General features: G+C 49.7%; 1 protein-coding gene and 1 long non-coding RNA gene across 4 annotated transcripts; one reads left to right on the top strand and one right to left on the bottom strand.

The window, feature by feature from the left end:
• Nucleotides 1-1155: 1155 nt before the first annotated feature.
• On the bottom strand, nucleotides 1156-10550 carry ARFGAP2 (ADP ribosylation factor GTPase activating protein 2). 3 transcript variants are annotated; one of them, XM_040560047.1, is made up of 17 exons: nucleotides 10391-10550; nucleotides 10153-10271; nucleotides 9384-9456; nucleotides 9008-9139; nucleotides 8838-8918; nucleotides 7757-7859; nucleotides 7036-7092; nucleotides 6441-6485; nucleotides 5290-5342; nucleotides 4724-4860; nucleotides 4075-4206; nucleotides 3462-3590; nucleotides 3253-3381; nucleotides 2763-2889; nucleotides 2568-2658; nucleotides 2329-2447; nucleotides 1156-1879 (listed from the first exon to the last, which is right to left on the bottom strand). In XM_040560047.1, the coding sequence occupies exons 1-17, from the start codon at nucleotides 10460-10462 to the stop codon at nucleotides 1859-1861; spliced, it is 1620 nt and encodes a 539-aa protein (XP_040415981.1). In that variant the 5' UTR covers nucleotides 10463-10550; the 3' UTR covers nucleotides 1156-1858. The 3 variants fall into 3 exon arrangements, with proteins under 3 accessions (XP_040415981.1, XP_040415982.1, XP_040415980.1); XM_040560048.1 differs by lacking the exon at nucleotides 6441-6485; XM_040560046.1 differs by having other exon boundaries at nucleotides 1609-1879; nucleotides 2329-2658.
• A 137-nt stretch (nucleotides 10551-10687) lies between these two features.
• Nucleotides 10688-20405, top strand: LOC121071635. Its single transcript, XR_005820726.1, has 2 exons — nucleotides 10688-14409; nucleotides 15485-20405. It is a non-coding gene; the product is annotated as an uncharacterized LOC121071635 (long non-coding RNA).
• Nucleotides 20406-20830: the final 425 nt, after the last annotated feature.

Here is a 20830-nt window from a genome sequence, read left to right as displayed (position 1 = left end):
GCAAACATGGAGAGTATCTGCTGGGGTTTGGTGGGCAGAAGCACTGGGGGAGAAGGAGGCAGTTTTCAGGTGAGGCCCAGGTACCTTTTGTAAATATTGGCATTGTTGTAGCACCATGGTGTGGCCTGTGCAGCTACAAAACGACGGACAGCCTCAATGGTAACTAACTCCGCAGCTTGGCCTCCACAGCCCTGAACAGCTGACTAGCCACACGCCTCTGTCACAGCTTGCATGGACTAGTTATTTCCTGAGACACGCCAATTTCTCATGAGCCTTTGGGAGCCTCCTTGCTCTCCCCTTCCCTAAAACACTGCACCGTGTGGGCTACTAAGATCTGTTAACCCAAAGCTTAGCGCTGCCCTAAGCTGAGCGGATTCAGCACGTGCTGGAACTATTTAAAGAGTAATCCCTTAACTACTGCTGACCTGGCTGTAGAGGTAGGGGGAGGTATTATTTATTGATTGTAAGTTATCAGCATGCTCTTTAACTGCACGTTCTCTCCCACCCAGCAGTGGGTAACGACCGAAGCCAGGGAATAAAGCATGCAGTGCAAGGCCTGGGGCCAAGCCTGAGAAACTCTGGTCTGTGCCCCACTCCCGGGCCCCAGTGGCCTCTGGTGGGGCCCCACCACACTGACCCCGCCCGGGTGGGGCCCGCTGCCACCCCCAGCACAAATGGCACCGTGCCCGCACCGCCCGCACAAGCACATTCACCCTCAGCCACTTCCACCCCCGCCACAGCCCTGGGGGTACCACAGCCCCTTTGGCTGCCGCCACGCAGCCCCCGATGGACCGGGGGGGTCCGTGCACGTCTGGCATAAGGTGGGGGCTCAGCCCTGGAGGGGGCGTTTGCTGACAGGAACCCACGCAATTGAATTGTTTTGCTCATCCAGTTATTTTGCAATAGTTGCAAAATAAGCACGGGGGGAAAGAAAAAGAAAGGCCTATCTGATCCTCAACTGCATAAAGAAAAGGGAAAACAGCTCTTGTTGAAACCACACTCAGAAGCAAAGAGCCCACCTGAGTAGGACTAAAGTTACAGTCCTCATGGGGACAGTCTCCCTCACCCCCGTCCCACTTAAACCAGGGTTTCAGGACCTTCCCCTCTGTCCAAGTCTGGATGGAAGATAGGGCAGGGCAACACAATAACCAAGGGTCCAGCAAATATCTTTATAGTACTTCATGGCCTGGGCCTTTTTTTGCTCATGATGTGATTCAAAGCTAAAAAAAATAATCTTTGCTTGATTTGTTCTCCCGCATCAATATATGCCGGTTTACAAGACAATAAAAAGGATAATCCCATGGTAAAAGGCAGACCCTGCAAATACAGAGGAATTGTGACACCATGGCTTACCATGCACACTAGAACCTTGCAGCTGAAAATGCCTTACCCATGCTGTTAACTGCTGCAGCAGCCTGCTTGGGATCAGGCAGTAAGAGCACTGAGCAGAACAGAAAGCCACAGTCACATCCGTGGGGACCAGGTAACATCATGTTCAGAAAAACAGCATTCCCATTTCCTCTGTCACGTGGTCAGCTAAGGGATGGGCCAAGAAGGATAGGAGCACTGACAGGGCAGTCACAGGAATTCCCACATCTTTCACAGCAGTGAGGTTATCCCCATCTCCACTGGCTAGTAGATAGCAGTGGGTCTGAGGGCACATCGAATTTTAATGCAGAGTGGAATCCAGATATTTGGAAAGCATCCTGGGCACAGACATGTCCTGCCCCCTTCTGCTTTCCTTCTCCCTTTCCCACCCACCCCAGACAAACTAAGACAATCCTGCAGAGTTTACTCCAGGCGAAGGTGGCATCAGTGCCTCCTGCTGGCTTCCCTGCGAGTTGCAGTTCCTGGGTCATCAATATGAGCCATAACGATCCTGGGGAGGAAACACACCAAGACACCATTCCATAGCACTGTGCAAGCTCCAAAGAAGCAAACAACAAGGTCATGGGGGTTTGGGATTAATGCAATCAAGACATAAGTTGTCAGCAAAAGGTTACCTCAAGAGAGGACACCTTGCAAAGACAGGAGGTAAAATGGGCTCAATTTTTTAAGTTTAAAGATTTGTGGGAAAAGGCATATCTGACATAACACAGTAACCTGTCCAGCAGAAGAATAATGTTGTCCAAGTAGCGTTCACTGGCCACCTGGAATTGCTCAGCTATCGAGTCCTCAGCTACAAAGGGCTCATCTCTACCTGGCACTTTCCATATAATTTGAGAAGACAATGATAATCCCAGTGAAATCACTTGGAATCACCAGGATATGATAAAAGTCCCTGAGCATGACTAGAACCTATCTGAAGGTGCTGTGGTGCAACCTCACCTGGAGGGAGTTCATCACCCCGTTGGCTAGGACAGCCATCTTGCCAGCAACTGACTTCACTCCTTGCTTGAACTGTGCAATATCGGCTGCAGGCAGCACATTTCCAATTGACACGCCACCTACAAGAACCAGGAGGAGTAAGGCTCGAGTTCCCCAGCTCCAGAGAATACCCTGACCCCCTCCTGTTGAGGTCCTCCAAAGCTGCACGCCCTTCCTCAACCCACTGAGCGCTAACAAACCTGAGTGCACATTCTCAGCCTCTCCAAACAGGTCTGCAGAACTGATAGCGCTGCTGCCTGAGAGCTGCTGCAGTCGGGATCTGGCTTCATACTGCAGAAGAAAGGAAAACAAAGAAAATAGGTAAAGGAACGAAACAAAGAACAACCTGAGCAAACAGGAGAAGAGGAAGTCAGAGCACTGCAAAGTGCATTTACCTCAGCATCTGCTTCCCGCCCAAAGAACATATCTGAAGAAATAGCTTTAGCCCCTGCAAACTTCTGCCGAGCTTCATTTGATTCCACAACTGATGTCCTGTTCTCTGTATCTCTTCTACTAGTGGGCCTGAGGAAGCAAGAGAGGAGACATCTCAGCTTAAGCTTCACCAACACAGTAGAGAAGACGTGTCTCATATCCCATCTGATTGAAGGAGATCAACAAACTCCAAGGGCTAGCTAATACCAGAGTTCTCTCCTCCCCCCACCCCAGGACAGACCACATTTGATGACCATAAAGGCTGTGACACAACAGGAAAAGAAGTGCCCAAAGGATCTCTCAACGAAGGTCCCTTTTCTCAGGATTATCCATGCAAGTGATCTTCTGTAGCCTAAGGCTCGGATCCTGTCACAACGCAGTAGCATCTCTCCCACAACTCCTAGTCCCATCCCTTTGTCCCATACAAGGAAAGTACGGTAGCAGGTGCTTTACCTCTCTGAAATTGGCCGAATACTGGAAACTGTCACCTCCGGTTCCTCCTCTTTGTCAACACCCCACGAAGAGTCTGTTTCCCATCGTGAGCCAAAGGCATCTTCAAATGAGAAGGGACTATATTTGTACCTAGATACCAAAAATAGGTAGTTTAAGCCAGATATTAAATTCAGGAATAAGCTAAACATTACACTGAAGCTTAGTCTTACTTGGGGGGTCCAGATGTGAAGCTTCCAGCATCTTCAAACAGGTCCAGTTGGGAGCGGGAAGATTTCACGGCCAGTGGTGTCTCCTGCTCAATGACTTGCATCTCAGACATCACCGAGTGTGAAACAGAGCTAGCGCAACAAACAGGCGGTCAGGGCTGACAGGTATGACGCCATCCAGCCCCTACAAACAGTCTCCCTCAAAACTGCATCTGGCCTTCACAGACAGGGCAGGTGCCACAAGTCTGGAGGGAAGTTGTGGGGAGCCAGCCCCCTTTAACACGCATCAGGCTTGAATCCCTCAAAGTCTTGAGTCACCTTCTTAAGGGAGGTAGGGTGATGTTTGCCTATGTGCAGACATCTGTGGAGTTGCAGGACTCTAGAGCTAGGCATTGACAGGCCACAAGCAACTTTGGAAAAGCTCAAATGAGAGCTAGAACCTCTGAACAGTGTCCATTCCTCCTGGGGTGTGAAGCATTTTTAGACAGTCCAGCACGCAAGCAGTTTAAATCCCTTCCTTTTGTTACTACAGCAGAAAGCTAAGGCCTTCAGGAAACTATTCTAGAGCAGAGTGGTTCCAAAGCACCTCTACCCCACGCCATCCCCAGCCAAGTACCTTCTTGACACCAAGCCCATGCCTAGCCTCTCAGCTTGTTCACGCTTCTTCCCTTCAAGGTTCTGAAGTTTCTTCTCCTCCTTCTTCCGATCGAGCTGCAGTTCCTGATAAGCCAGTCGCATCGAGGTGACTCTAAAGGAAAGAGCTGCAGTGGGTACCAGCCCATTACCCTTCTGCCCTGGCCCAGCCCACACTGTGGAGGGACAAGGGGAAGAGTAAACCCAACAGCCCCTCAAAACACCAGGTTCCATAACAGCACAGCCAAAAATCCCTTCATAGCAGCTTGTCTCCCCACCTCACCTCCACTGGGATGCAACTCTTTTCTAGCCAAACGTGATCTTCTTGATGTAGGCATTGCCTCTGTACCCCCTGGGACAGAGGCACAAGAATACCCACCCAGTTCAGCCTTTGCTTTTATCAATCCTGGCCAAAGGCCCACAGAAAAATTAAAAAAAAAAAATAAATCCATATCTGCTCCTTGAAATCTTCCAGAGGTGATAATTTGAAGAAAATATAGCAATATAGCTTGTACCCCGCTGTAAGGACTGGTTTGGGATGTTCTGTACTCATATTAGGCAGTCCTGGGATGAACAGCATCAACTACACGTTACTTCTACCTTAAGGTGTACAGCCCAAACAGGACACTTACATGGACTCCTCAGCTTGTTTCCTGGACTCCGCTGCCTGCTGCTCCTTCAGCTGCTCTGCCACCTGGGCTTGCCGCTCAATCTCACTGAAGCTCTGGCTGCTCACTTTCTGGGCTCCAAGACCTTTTTTCGCACCCAGCTGAAAAAGAAAAAAAAAAAAGAAAACATACAAAAAGGACTTCTTCCCCCTAAGTTGTTCATAGTACAAGAAAACCAGCAGTTCAGGCTTTCGGTCTCCCTGTTTAGTCACAACCTACAGCCCCAGTACAGCCTGCAACAGAGGACGGAAAAAAAACATGAGAGTTGACCCACACCAGTGCCCAGTGTGAAGAGATAAGCCACGTGCACTCCGAACTGTAACAAGTAATGATCCAAACCCTATTTGTTTTTGTCCATTAATTTACAAGCTAGTTTTCAAAAGAGGCAATGAGATAAAGCTCTGCCTTCCCCAAATGGATCTCTCAGTAGACAGCTTGGTTAAGGGCAGAAAGCAAAGGACCAGGGAAAGGACAGCAGTAATATGAGACGTGCTCTGCCTCCTCTCCGGAAAAGAAGAGCTCAGACATACCCCCTTCTTGGCAGCTCCCGGCTTCTTCTTTCCAATGAGGGAGGATTTAAGTTCTGCAAGAGGAGGGAAACAGCAAATAAACAGAAATGAATTAATTTAAGAAGCCAAAAGTAATCAGGAACCCACACAAACATCCACCACAGTCCAGCTGCTACAGAATCCAGGGCACACCATGCAGCTTCGCATCAGAAGGCTAGGTGATTTCACCCAGCCAAGAAAGATGCACTGAAAAGCTCCACAATTGCAGGCTGGTGTCCTAGAGAAGCATGCCCAACCCTGGAGAAGCTTGTAAATGAATTAAGACCTTCAAAAAGCTCCTCCAGGTGTCATGCAGTTGGCGACCCTGTCCAGTACAGATCAGGGTTGCTAGAGGCACTAGATTTATTTCACACATAAACCCAAGAAAATGAAGTTTCAGAGCCACATGAAGGTCAGTGTCTCACCAGTGCCTTAGGGACAAAAGCAGGAACCCTAAAGCTATGTTTACATGTACAAACCACCAACAAAATGGACCTAAAGTGCAGTGAGCTGTAGAAGCAACAGGTTCCTCAACACCTTCTACCAGAAACCTGTCACTCTGAGGGCATAAAGCACGCCACACCTGTAAAACAGCCAAGATCCAGCCAAGCAGTAGGTGCCTGTGGAAAATGTGTAAGAACAAAGCAAGCATAAAGAGGGACTGCCCAGGACCCAGGACACTTTTCCAGCTTTTAACATCATGTAGCTCCAGCCTTACTGCCCTTGTGGGATTTTCTTCCACAGAACTGTCTCCTTGCTTTCTACACCCACGTGACTTTTGTCAATCCATACTTGAGATACTGGGAAGGCTGTCAAGAATGATCTTATCTCATTTTACCATAAGTTTTTTTTGAAATAAGGGGTTTGGGACATTCATCACTATCAGACTGTTTTCAGCATACTGTTCCTGATTTTTTTTTTGATTACTGTCAAGAAATGTTTTAATAGAAATAACAGTAAGATCCATTTCCAGAGAAGTAATAGCTGGTTTAGATCCCAATATGATACATGTAAGCTTTGGCTCATTCTCTCCCTCTAAGCACAAGAAGCTAAAGTTATTGAAGGCAGAATTACAAAAGGGGCAGGCAGAGTTGTCACAAGCAGCCAGAGCAGGCCAGCTGTTAGCCAGTTACCTCTGGCAGGAGCAGGCTCTTGTGTTGATAGATACATGGACACGTCTGAGAAGAAACAAACATGGGGAATGAACAGACGCTTAAGGACACAGGCTTTCCACCCAGGATGAAGCCCCCTGTGGACTAGGAACACACTCTTGGTAAGGAAAGAAGCTCAGCTATATGTTGTGTGTGGCCAGGACAGTAATGGTGGGGGACAATCAGATATAAACTCCTGTTACTCAGCAAACTAAATACGTATTTGTTCCAAGCTTCTGGGGGAAAAAGCCAAATGAAACACAAAACAGCCACGTGGCCTTGATCAACCAAGTTCCAGATATGCACATACCAAATTTTGTCCAAAGCCCAGAAATGAAAACAAGCTTTGGAGAATGAGACAGCTTTGGACTCAATCATCCAAAGGAGCAAGAAACCTCCAATAAGCTGTGGATTGGTTTTGGAATTTACGGAGATCCTCAGTATTTGCTCCACAGGAAGATAAGCACCTTGAACATTCTGAAAATAGGCTCTTCAGTTCCAGTTCCACTAAGGTTACTACAGAACATTATGTTTAACAGCAAGACTGATCTGGGAGATCCTGAAGAGTGTTACTTACCTAGAGGAGCTTTAGGAGATGTGCTCAACAAGTCAATAGATGGGCCTTGGCTGGGATCTGCGAGCACAAGACCAGAAGAGAACATTCAGAGAAATTCTCCCCCTTTTCTCTCTGTGTGCTCACAGCTCTGCTGTATCTCTTCTACCTCCTCTGCCCCCCATCACCCAGAAAACCCCTCAACAAGCTAATTTCCATTTGAAAGGTATAATTTCCCAAGCGCAACTACCTTAAGTCTCCACAGAGCAAGTTATCCATTCTGCAGTGCCCTTAACGCATTAAAAGAAACTAAATACTCCAGCAAGGGAATACACAAAGCTGTTTCAAATTACATCTGTGCTCCCACTTTCTTGGTTTCTTTGTAATTCACCCTAGGAACAGTTTTCAGGTCTGAAAATAACATGTGAATATAGAACAATCAAATTCAAGGGGTAGAGAAAAGTGTTTAAATGAAGAATTATGTCTGGAAGTACAGAAACAGGGCAACTAACCCTAACTGAACATGAATTTCATGCATTTCAGGAAATGCAAAGAACTGACTCCCTGAGCCCAAACAGAGCTGTTCTTTTAAGTGTCCACTAATTTAACTTAACATCAGACATCACACAGTTTCTTCAAGCCTGAACCAAGGGAAAAAGCTTAGCCCTTCCAACTGTGGTACAGAACTGTACTCTCCTGGGAATTAAGTCAGGTTCTTGAGAAAATTATAAAGCAGGGAACTCACTTGACACTTCACTGCCTTCCGATGACTTTGGTGCTTTTTCCACCTCCAGGGAAGACTGTGCAAGATTCTGGCTGGCATCTGCTACATCCCAGGTACTGGAAGACTGCAAAGAGATGCTCATTCCAATGATTTGCAGAAAATGAATGAATCTAACCATCCTGAACTTACTTTAAGTTCAGTAACCTGCATGCTGTTTGAGGTCAAGAAAACACATTCCCACGTTCCACACTCCAGACTATGCCTTCACTGAAGATAAGGGGATGTGAACCTGTCCACACATTACCAGGGACCAAAAAAAAAAAAAAAAAAAAAAAAAGAGAGAGAAGCCAGAAGCTAAGCTGATGAGTGTCCTGGTTTCGACTGGGATAGAGTTTTCTTCCTAGGAGCTGGTATGGTGTTGTGTTTTGGATTTAGGAGGAGGCTGGGGGTGCAAGAAGCTGGGAGAGGACACAACCAGGACAGCTGACCCACACTGGCCAAAGGGATGTCCCACACGGCACAGCGTCATGCTGAACAATGAAACTGGGGGGGTGTTTTGTAGAAAATTAACTCTATCTCAGCCGAAAGCAGGACTATGAGTCTCCCTGGAAAATAACTGTGAATTCCATTGTCCTTACTACCACATAACTAGTTGTCACATTGTCACATCACTATATTCAGTTGAGATAGTCCACCTTGCATTGTAGAAGCACTTGCCTAAATCTAACTTTACCAAGGTGTAGGCACTGGAAAGCTGACTAAACCAGAAGTTTCAAGTAATAGCCACAGCCTCTGCATTAAAGCAGTAGAAAAAGCATTTTCTAGGGAGTAATTGATGACTCTGTGTATCCCTTGAAGATGAAGATACTTTCAAAGAGAAAGGTCATGGATATTACAGGCCCCACGTGGAAATATTTAGATCTATGGATTATATACCAGGCTGATGACTGAATGTTAGTTGTTCCATGTTCCTGCTGAATGTGTATACAACTTAAAATCCCTCCAATCTAAGCAGGACTGCTCCTACCACCTCTCCGGGCTCCTGGGTGACCAGCCGGCTATGTGTGAGCTGTTAAGGCTGTCTGGTTAGACAGCTTCTCACCTGCGTGTGCTCCATGAAGAAATCAGCATCGCTCTTGTCAGGGGAATGCCCAGGGGCTCCACTCAGTCCATCTATGAGCAGCTGAATAGAAGAGAGGAAAGAAGAAGCTATCGTACAAGCCTCAGCACCCAGTTCTACGCGTCTAACAGCAGAGAGCTGCTTAGACTTACATCAGTGCCATACTTGGCCATGGCAGCACTCGCCAGCTGCCGGATCTTCTCCCTGTACATCTGGGCAGCTCGACTATTATACTTAGCATTGGCATCTGTTGTCGTGCAGCCATGCTGACGGAAGAAAGCAGTCTGAAAAGAGAACAACACTCAGTCTCCTGGCTGCCAGGTCATACTCAAGCAAGCATTAGACATGACACAAACACAACAGGAAGAGGAAGATTCCCAAAGACAGAGGATATAATTCTGAGCACACAGTATGAACCCCACGGCAGTGAGGTTGATACCCAGAAAGCTACAAAGGAAAGGGACAAGGAACGGAGGATGTGGCTTAGCGAAACAGAAAGCAAGCAAAACGCCTACAAAGGCTCCTTACCGCGTTGGCATTGCTGCCGACTTGCATGCACCTCAGCTGGAACCAGTTCCAGTTAGAATCCAGTTCTGTGGACCTGAGCGAGAACAAGTTATTCCTATTAATAGGCAGGCGTGCCAAATGCAAAAGCATGCTCTGAGCTCGAACTGTCAGATATCCCACTTCTATCCCAGCAGAGTATGGGTGGCAAAGGGGGAAGAACATCTTGGTAACTTCTTCACTCCCAGAAGGAACCGATTTGAACTTTTAAAGTGAGCAATAAAGTCAGTTTCAGCTTCGCAAGTAACACAGCATTCACATTTATAAGGCGCCTCACTAGCACGGCTTGTTGAGAGGGTGGGGCGCGAAGCAGGACGGCACGACCCACAGCTTTCTTTCCGCATCTGATCTCACTGCGACACGAAAAGGTCATGTTCAGCCCTCGGGCCGGGGCAGGACACATGACGAAACACGCGAGAAAACCACCAAGTGAGGCAAAGCGGCGGGACGCCTCTCCTACCGGTTACCCAACTTATCCGAGCGCCCACAGACGGCGGCTCCGTCACCCACAGAGCTTTGCCGAGCACTGACAGTGGGAACCCAGAACCATTCCCCCAGCGGGCTAGCACAGAAAAGGCAAACCTAAATTCCTTTTTGCCTTACAAGCAGGACTTGTGCTCGCCTTTACTGCCGGGACCGGCGCCCTCAGCCCCCGCAGGGGTCCGCGCGGTGCCCCCGGGGCTGGGGACCCCCCGGGGACGCCCCGGTGCCGGTGCCGGTGGCCGCCACGCACCTGATGAAGCTGAGGTGCACGCCCAGGGCGCGGTGCGCGCCGGAGCAGTCGATGCAGAGGAAGACGCCGTAGGTGACGCTGGCCCAGCTCGGGTTCTTGGCGCCGCAGTCGAAGCAGGACTAGAGCGGGGGGGAGGCAGCGGTCGGCGGGGGGCCGGCGGCTCCCTCCCCGTCCCCGTCCCCGTCCCCGTCCCCGTGCCCTCCCCGCCGGGGAGCGGTCGCCCGCCGCCGCCCGTTACCTTGTTGGCCGGCACCGCCCGCAGCCGCCTGAAGAAGGCCTGGATCTCCGCCCGGCCCGGCTCCGCCGCCATCGTCTCTCCTTCCCACACGCCACCGCAGCCGCGGGCGGCGCTACGGGAGCCGGCCGGGCCCCAACGGGCCGCGGGGAGAGGCCCGGCCTCTGAGGGGGGTGGCCCGGCCTCCGCCCCCCGCCCGCCCTCGGGGGGCTCGGCGGCAGCACGGGGCGGTCATCTGTGAGGGGTGTTGTGCCTCGGGGCTCCTGGCACCGAGCCCCTTAGGGCTACGGCAGGGGAAAAGGCACCGCAGGGCGACAGGGGGTTGAAGTGCGGCGGTGTCAGGGTGTTACTGAGGTGGAAGGCACCGGTGTTTTGTCACCTCCAGGAGGACACTGCTCTGTCACGCCAAATTATTGCTTAAAAAAAAAAGTAAATGTGCTAGTGTCTGGGTAAGGCGACTTTCAGTTTAAATTTAAAGGCTTTCCTTTCACTTGTTTCCCTTTTTTCCACAAGCGGACTGTAGAATTAACTGCGATAGGAACCTATGATACATGATCTTAGCAAGATCCATAACATCTCAGGACATACAGATACAATCAAAAACTGAATTGTGGGGCAAAAGACCCTAAAAACCACAGGGTCTAGCAGAGGAATTAGGCCTAGCACTCGGAATCAGCAGAGGCCTCACTGCACACCCAGCCGAGACCCAATCTAGGAGGCAGGTTGCCCCTACAGTAAGAGGAGAAGCTTCTGCTGACACATTTGATCTGAGCTTCCCCAAGATAAGTCCCTGAGGTGGGAGGTGAGGCCTGCCCAGCCCAGTGTAGCACATTCCTGGCTGCACCCTGCCTCACAGCCTGCCGTGCGGTGCTCTTAACGCTGCTACCTCGGTGGTTTCTGCATGCCCATTTCTGGGTTACTCAGGCAGTGCTGGGGAACCAGTTCAGGTGAAAGTAACTGATAGCTTTTTGTCACAGCTATTTTTAAACCAGCTGAGCTCCCCGATCCCATTCACGGTGCAGCTGTCTGAGCACGTACCAGGAGAGCCAGAGTGGAGTGCAGCAAGGGCTGGCTGCGCCCTAGCAAAAGGGGAGCTGAGAGGAGCTCCTGGTAGGGCTGCACCTTCAGCAGCCCTGGGCACATCCCCACAATACCTGAGCCCAGCAAGCAGGGCAGGCCCAGGGTAGCAGCCAAGAGTTGAGATTGCCAGGCAAGCCCCTGGCAATGAGGTAGGCCTGTGGTTGGTCAAGCTAGGAAGGCAATTCACAGCTCAGGATGAGGTCTAGCAATTACCAGGCAGGTCCATGGTGGCAAGGTGAAGTGAGCTACAGGGCAGGCTCTAGCTCAGCAGGGTCTAAATGGCACAGCCAGACTCCAACATTCCTCCAGCTTAGCTCAAGCAGGAGGCAATAGCCCTGGGCTGAGCTTAAATGGACGCCCACACCCACCCACCTGCCCACCCCTGGGCAGGGGCTGTGGGTAAATGCTCCAGGTGGGGCTGTTCAGGGCAATTAAGACCTGTTAGTGCTGTTAGCGTCCTGGCAGCTGAAGGCAGACCGAGGGACAAGAGATGGAGTGTACAGTGGCTCGGTGGAGGCTGCAGAAGCTGCATCTTGCTGTGGAGAGGAGCATTTGCTGAAAGCCAGCTCAAGCGATGAGCGTATATTGGGAGTGGTGGTGTTCTGCTGGCCTGAGCGGTGTCAGCCTGAGTTGCTTGCTCCTGCCCTATCTGTTGTGTGCTGCTGCTCCCCTCCTCTGCTGGCTTTATTCTGACAGGGTCTGTGCTTGGCCTTGTGGTGGAGATGCTGTGCAGGGGCCAGGAGGGACAGAATCTATTCATGGTGGTGTTAACCCCAGTTGGGGCTTATGAGGGAGAAATGGTATGAGCCCAGGCAGCCTCAGAAGTCTGTAGGTCAGTGTCACGCGATGTCCCTGCCTGTCTGTGCTAGGAGGCATCTGGAGATACAGTGCGGGCTGCTCTGCTCTGTGAAGGGTGCACGGTTTAAGCTCATTGTGCTGTATCCAAGGAAGACTTGCTACAGCAGGGTTCCTTGAGCTTCCTTGCCTCAGCTGTGTCCCTTGCAAGCCTTCCAGCCCATGCTGTTTGCTCCAAGTGCTGGCAAGACTGCTGATCCTGTCCATCAGTTTTACATAAAAACAGCAGGAAGAGCATGCTGCTGGTCTGAAAAACAGTCAGCTTCTTTTTGTTGTCTTTGTCAGTACAGGAAAGACCTCCTGCTGCTGACTGTTCCCTGCGAGCGTGTGCTGTCACTGCAGTTCTTGCTATTTCCTGCATCTGTTTCTCTTGCATCTCATGTGCTTTGCTGTTGAATTTCTGAGCTGCAAGCCGGCAGCCTGCTCTTTGGCCCTCAGCTTTCATGTCCGTCTACATCACATCTGACATTTGCCTCTTTCTTCCTGACTGCTGTGACACCAGACCCCAAGCCAGCTGTAGCCCCATAATCAGAGATCTCCTTGCTGCTACTGCTGCTAGGAAGTGACAGTCCCCAGCATCATCCAGGAGAGCAAAGGAGGGTGACCAGGCTTGTTCTTGGAGCCTGCCATACCCCTGGGGATGCTTTTATCAGCACAGAAGTCTTGCTGTTTGAGTGTGAGGTTACCGTGGAAGGATAAATGGCAAAGCAGAAGGATAGTCAGACGAGAGCTGGGGAGGCTCGAGAGCGAAGTGCTGTGCTGGGGTAAAACCCGCCCTGCACTTGCAGGTCTGAGCCAAGGCAAGGAGAAGGTGCCCCTCTGGGGATGTCTGGAAGCAGGGTGGCCAAGGGGAGCAGGGGCCTTGCTGTCTTCCACTGCCCAGCAGGCTGCGGGCTGCAAGGACTGTGTGGGAGAGGGAGGGTGCTGGCTGTGTCCTGCCCTCCCAGTCGGACCTGTTGGCCTCTCGTGCTTTTGCTGAATGAGAAGAATAGGGGAGGGAGCAGGAAATTCAGTAAACTACCCCAAAATAACCGGGAGAGACAGTTTCCCATGGATCACAATGCGAGTGGTGGGGTAGCAGCAATCTAGTGATTCCCTGGGGAGAGGAGCAATTCTTAAGGTTGTTTTTTTTGTTTTGTTTTGTTTTTAAACCAGCCAGTTTACAGATACTGGGTACCAGTCTGCCAGTGTGCCAGTGCAATTAGTAACTGCCTCCCTAGGAAAAGCATTGTACAAAGGCAGGCAGGCACGTCACACACTGACTCTGTACAATGCTTCCAGCAAGATTTAAGATAAGGAGCTAATACATTATGTGTAGAGTGAATATTTTGTTAAGGTTTACAACTTACACAATTTTACTGCAGTCTTACAAATGTTGTGGTTTGGAGACAATCCAGCAAAGGTAGAAGGAACATACGAAGGAAGACGGCGGGTGGGTAACTCGGGAGATACCGAGGAGCAGTCATGGCTGGCTTCATCCAGTTTGGGGTTGTGCCGCAGCCGAAAGGCCGGTCCTGCTGCACGTGATGCCGCTTGCACCCGCTCTGGCAGCTGGGTGGCTGAGCTGGTCTCCCTCTTTGCCCCATGACTGCGAAAGTAAGGGAAGGGCTAGGAAGGCTTGACGGGGAGAGGAGAGGACTGTCCCTCTCAGTTGCATCAGCTGATGTTGCTGGGCTGCCAGGCAAAACTGCTGGGGCTTGATGGAAACGGTAACTAGAGCGTGAGTCCTGATTGCTGCCGATAACCTGTTAAGTGACTCTCTGTGCGTGTGCATGCACGTGTGTCTTCATGCTTTCCTTTCGTAACTCCATTTCCACTCTTGTAAGCAAATATTTATTTTCAAAGGTCTGGGTTGAAACACTCCACCTGGTGTTACAGGTGCTGGGGACATGGAAGGTTTTGGGGATGCCTTTGGGGATGATTTATTCATCACAGACTTAACTGTTCTTGGAATGACCCACTGTTTTCTCCCACACAGAAGCCATCCCAGGAGCAACGCACACCCTGAGGTCCCCCAAAATACAGCAGGAGTTGGCACCAGCAAGACTGATTCACCAGCAGACATCACTCCTGTTCTAGCTTACAAGGTAGGTAAAAAATGGAAATGGCAGCAGCACAGTCTCCTAGCAGAAGTGCAGAGCTTCTGCCTCATTGCAGTCAGATAAACCCTGTCTGCCTAAAGCATGGCAGAGCTGGAGCTCTTGGCTGTGCAGTTCCACGGCCGCAGGCTCTTAGCAGTCACAGTGGCTCCCCAGCCATGAGGGGGCACTTCTGGAAAGCCCAGAGGATGGGGAGGGGATGGGAAGCGGGAGGCGAATAGGTTACAAAAAAACGTTTGCTGGCACGTTGGGAAAATTGTGTTGGGTCTGCTATCGGCCTTGAAAGGGATGGAAGCTGTGAGAAAAATGACCCTTAACCAGACCCCACAGCAAGCCAGGGCACAGTTGCTGCATCTGTCTCCCAGAGGGCAGTCGATAAACTTCTTAGCCATTAGTCATAGGCTGATAAAAGACAGATGTTCAGCCCTGGGAAGCGGTTTATAAAGAGGACAGTCAAGGTTTGCTGTGTCCAGTGCCATACTGAGCCGCAGGAAAGGGGGAAGCTTATAAGGAGCAGTGGAGAGCCACAGAGCAGTGCGGGGACTGGAGTGTGCCTTGTGTCACACAGCATTTCATCTGGTAAATGAGGTCGTGTTCAGTGATGAGCCTGAAGCAGAAAGGCTGGGAACCAGAGAAAGCGGGGGCAGCAGGTTGCATCTGGGTGACTGGCAGACATTCTCGTAGGCAAGAAGGAAAGAAGCACAACTGGGATGATGGGTAATATAACTTCTTTAGGGAACAGAGAACTGCACACCAGCAGATCTCAGTACCTAGTTGTGAAACCTTGGGTAGAGCAAAGGCCAAAAAAGACTCCCAGAGGGAGCGAGAGAGGAACATATTCTCTGAACCCAAGAGCGGTGGGAATCCGTTAGTCTCTGTGACAGAAAAACAAATCAGCCTGCCACAGGGGAGGAGAGTACTTTGTGAGTCTGTTACCCCTCAGATCACATAGGAGCAGGTGGCCTTTAGGGTTTGTAGCTGCTTCCTCATTGCTCAAGTTCTTCCTAGGTCACGGTTTCATGAAATCTTTCTCCTTCAGCTTCCTCTGTGTTCTCCACTGCAGGTGTCTCCAGCTCCGACACCAGCCCTGAGCTCAGCCTTTGGTGCCTCGGCAGGCAGTCTGTGTGCGGAGGACAGATTTACAATACTGTTTGCTGCTTTTGGAGCAATGTTGCTGGAGAGGCAGATCCATTACAACGTGTGGCTCTCAACGACTGACTTTGGAGCTGGGGTTTACAGTGCAGGTAATGTGTCAGTGGCTGGAGAAGTCTTCCTGCCTGTGGCAGCAGGAACCTAGGGACACCAGACAGTGCCTCTCAGCTGCTTCTTCCTTTCTGCCTTCAATGGCAATGTGGGGACTGAGCTGCTGTGCCACTGTGTCCTCAAGCAGAACATCAGGACCCAGGTGCCAACATCTCCATGATGCCAGGTGCCACTGCCCCATCGAAGGCACTGCCACCACGATTGATGGTTGATGTGGAGGTCATGTTGCTGCCCCAGCCACCCCTGTGCTGGAGCTCACATATTTCTTTGACCCCCGCTACCTGCACACCTTTGTCCGCAGCACGCTGTAGGCCCTGGGACCTTCCAGGTGAGCAGCAAGGCCATGCACTAGCACTGTGTGTCTCACCTGGGCGCTCTGCGGGAGGAGAGGGCTCCCCAGGCCGTTTGCGGGCAGGGGGACATCGGCCTGGCCAGACTGGCAGCTCCAGGGGAATGGCGCTCCCCAGCTGTTCAGCAGGAGCGCAGCAGAGACCTTTATTTCACAGCCAGCCTGGCTTTGCCTCAGTTTGCAGGGCGTGAGGCTATTACTTGCTTCCTTGAGCTGCTCACCAGTCTTCAACATCTGCAGCAGCTGAAACTTCAGAAACACTGGTGGCAGCACAAGGCCTAAAGCCTTGGCTGTCCTCTCAGATAACTCAAGAGGCCCAGGCAGCAGCCATCAAAGGAGTTGGTTTCATTCGCAGACCCTGAAGTCACAAGAAGTCCAACTCCTTGAAGAAAAGGCACCATCTCTGAGAATTATAGTTTGTGTTGGTCTTGGGAGGACTAGCTTAGCTGCCAGCCTGCAGGCCTGGGACAGCCCACATGGGAGTTAAGAAACAGTGTTTTCTGTGCTTTTGAGCATCTTTACTGAAGCACTTTAATGCTGGAATTACATAAGCTGAAAAACCAAGTGACCTGGGGGTGGAGGAAGAAGGGAGGTGGAGAAGGGGGAAGATGGTGATACTACAGTGAGGGAAATGCCTCCTTTTTCACACCAGAACAATGAGCCTCTTCTGGAGTTTCTGAGTTGCCTGGCCACTGCCTCCTTTCAGGGGCAATCCACAGCACAGGCACCGATTTGCTTGAGGACAGAGCTGGAAGGGCTGTCCTATTATACGTGACCTTTCTGACTTTTCCAGTGGGCATGTAACCTCCATGTTCCCTGCAGATCACCTCACTCACCAGTTTTCTGAACTGAATCCCTCCAGTAGGGGAATAGTTGCTTGCAGGCCCCACAAGAGTGGGAAGCATGCCTAAAGCAGAAGACAGTGACCCAAAGCAGGCAATGCTAAAAAAAACAGAGTAAGCAAGGTAAAATAAGAAAGCTGTTGCTTTACTATAAAACAGTTTTGAAAATATACGATTCCCACAGAATATAAGCACCACTGTGAAATGGGATTTGGGTGGAGAGTGAGTAGGTAGCAGTGTTTCGGCTCCGCAGGTGGCCACAATGCGTAGGGAGGATGCAGGGCCCTAAGTGCAACAAACGCACACTGGGGCGTGGATGGAGCATTCCTCAGGAACTGTGTGGCACCTGTGTGGCCCTGAGGAGGATTTGAGAGAAAGGGCTAGCACGATCACAGCTGGGGACAGGGACTGTTCCAGTATCAGCCTCCTGCTGAAAGCAGGAACAATAGACTCAGGAAGTCAAAGGGGAAGAATACAGGACCTGGAAGATTTCCAGCTGATAGGACAGAAGGGAAACACAGGGAGGAAGGGATCACAGGATCTATAAATAGCCGGACCCAGTGAAAGCGCTGAGACTGAAGAGGAGAGATTATGGGCCTCCGCATCTACTGGAGAAGAGGTGCTGACCCACCACGCTGCTTCTGGAGAAAGGACATCTCAAGCTGCAGCTGTAATTACATCAAACTGCGGGACTGACAGCAAACCATGAACCTGTGCAAGGAGGGTTACTAGACAAGGGAAAGCAGGATGAGACGGCCACTAAAATGGATGTGTTCAAAGCAACTGAGAAGGTGATTGGGCCTAAAATCTGGTTTTGAAAAGTTCACTGCAGCCATGCTATTGAGTCAAGATATCCCTAGAAAAAAAACAGCCAGTCTTTTAGAGTTACCCCGTTCCCTACCCTCACCCCCACTTTCCTTTCAGCAAGAATTTATTCATCTTGTCCAGAAACATCCTCTCGTATTCATCTGTTTGCTCTTCTTAGGTAGGTTGATAAACAGATTCACTCCCTTGTAGTCCCTGAGCTTTCCAGCTCCTTGTAGCCTAGAAGTGGGTGGCAGTGCAACACTTGGTTGCATTTTTTTTATTATTATTATTTTTAAATGGGTATTTTCCAACCTTATTTCCATAGGTGAAGCTGGGGTTCGTGGCCTTGTCTCAGGTTCAGCTCCACGACCAGCACGGAGTGTCCCTGCAGCCAGCCTCTGTGCAGTTACCTAGGAGCAACTACTCAACGGTCTGAGTGGTGTTCAGGCCCATTTTACCTCCACCACCAGCTTTCCTCACAAGCAGAGGGGAATTTTGCAGACTGTTGCCCATGAGCAAAACCCTAGCAGATCTAGAAATGAGACTGAAGCAGCCCCAGTTGTGCAGTTTGTGCACAGCCTGAACTTCAGTCAAGGAGAACATGCCTGAAATAGCAGAGCTGAGCACCCCACAGCTGCAGCCGTGGGCTAGGTCTGCAAGCAGGGCAGGAGCAAAGGGCATCCAGGAGAATCCAGGGCATCCACAATGGTTTTTAACAGCTCTGGGGGGGTCCCGGTGCAGGATTGACATCTACTCACACCTGCTTCAGTGCTTTGTGCCAAGCAAACCAGCCACAATGACAGAGGGAATAGGGAAGTGGAAATGGAAAGTAAACTGAAGCACCAACGGCCCCAGGCTCCACACAGGGCTGTGGGAACGCCACCAAGAGTTAGATGCTAACCACAACTCTCAGCTGCCACCACAGAGCACAGCTGGCTTGGGGGCTCTACAGGGTCCAAGACCCAAATTCTGCCTACAGGGCAGAAATGTTATTAATGGGTTGAGCAAGCTCAGCTTCTGCTTTGGGGAAACGGGTGTGATCTGCCATAGGGAATCCTTAACTTCCTCTTCCTGAAAAATTCATCATCATCATAAAAGCCAAGCTTTGCATGATGCTTTAGAAATACTTTCCCAGGAAGATGTCAGAACTAAATTAATTATCTGCCAACCACAGATGTACAAGCTTTTCACAAGGAATGGCTTTATTAAAAACAACAACTAGATAATGTTTTCATCGTGTTGTCCATCAGCCACAGAGGCACATCTGTATGTTTTTCCAGAAGCTCTGTGGGAAGCATAGGCTTTGCTGACCTGAAGTTGAGGCACAGCTATTAGGTCATACGTGCAACTAACTCTCTGTTCACGCAGAACCTTTGGCATGGTATGGATAACAAGTTTCAACTAGAGCCTCCGCGGTTAAAAAGAAACCTCAGTTTTCCATAGAAGTAAGTCTCCAGGCAAATATTACATTAGTTTAAGACCATTAGATGTTCCCCACCCCTCAAGGAGGTTCTTTATTACACAGGCTCTCTTTTTACTACTCCATTTGGTTTTGGGTATCCATACCAAAATTTATGAGGTACACTCCAGCTGAGCAATTCTTTATTCTCGTTGCATTTTCCCCTATTACTTCAGCTTTTGGCAGGAATTTCTGATGTGCAAACATTCTTTAGAGGACATGTTCACATAAACTGCGGCGTGTCACTATTTCTGGAAACCTTCAAGCAGCCCCCTACGATCAGGTCACGGTCTTTTCCTAGGACAAACAAGTCTGTTCAGACTTTGTCCCATGGAATTTCAGGTTGTTTGTACTGTAACCAGGGGTCCTGTCCGCTGGCCATTTCTGTCCTCACAGCAGGTTCTGGCCACACCTACCTCCACCCCTAATTATAACCTGATCAGAACTCAGGGGGAGAATAGAAGTCAAGCTTCTTGTCCTTCCTAATTCCCTCTAAGATGTTTGTTTTGAAAGGCTAGTATTAGTCCTTGAAAGTAGCCAAGCTAACAAGGTAAATTTCTGTATTTAACACAAAGCAGGTTTTTAATCCTTCACTCTTTGTCTCTCATCTCAGGCCTGGCAGGCATGCTTTCATCACATTCATGTATATTAGAACAAAGCAGACAGCAAAAAATTATTCAGCTGAGGGAGGGGGGATGTCAGCAACTGGCCCACATGCTATTATTGTATAATACACCTGATATTTTACCTGGACATGGTACTGAAAGAGGAGACTGCAAATCCAAATGCTTATACAATGACATCTCTTGAGGTGTGGATCTTTGTCCATGACACTATATTTCAGCCCATCCAAGGTGCTGTAAAAAGTTAATTTTTGCTCTTGCTGGCAGTCAGGAAACAAGCTTTATGACACTTTTCAATTTCCCCTAAGTTAATGGCGTTTGAATCTGTCCATCCCCACCTTCTTGAGTCCACACTTGTTAAACATCCTTTTTGGTTCATTATCTGCTAACATTCTGCAGTCATTTATTCTTAAGTGCTCACCTATGACTTTGAACTTCCTTCTTTGTATAATTCCTTTCCCAAACAGCTTTGCAGCAGCTAGCACCAGTATGAGTGAGTGGCAGAGGCTTTTTTTTTTTGAGTCTGAGTGAACCAAGTTCCTCCACTGCTAACCCAGAACAAGTTCACTGCAGAAAGCTCCTACAAGCTCACAATGCGTCTCAGCAACAGCTTCAAACAGATGCAATAAGTAGCTAGTTTTTAGTCTTTTGAGTTTTATACCATAAATGTTCACTTTTCTTTCTGCTTTCCCTCAAGCTTCTGGGCTTTTTCTGTATTGGACCATGTCTATCAGTCATATACCTTTGACAAGTGCTCACGTTTGAATACACAAAGCACTAAGATCTGGACCCTACTTTGTTTCAACGGCCTCAGAGGCTTTGAAGGGCAGAAAGGCAGGACAGAGGTTTGAGAGGTCTTCCCTGCTGAATGGCACTTAACTGGGCATATGTACACCTGAAACAGATTCAGGACCAGAAGAAAGCTAGCCCCACTATTCTACCAGACAGTGCTGTTCAGACCTTTAACATGAACAGCTACAACATGCAAGATAGAAGCCTTTCTTCTGTCCTTAAGTTGTGTTATCATGTATTCCTGGTGTTATCCCAATAAATCGGAGGGCAGGGG

This window comes from Cygnus olor, chromosome 5 (genome assembly GCF_009769625.2).
Source record: "Cygnus olor isolate bCygOlo1 chromosome 5, bCygOlo1.pri.v2, whole genome shotgun sequence".
Taxonomy (NCBI): Eukaryota; Metazoa; Chordata; class Aves; order Anseriformes; family Anatidae; genus Cygnus; species Cygnus olor.
Note: the sequence above shows the minus strand (reverse complement) of the source record. Positions and strands in the feature narration are given on the sequence as shown.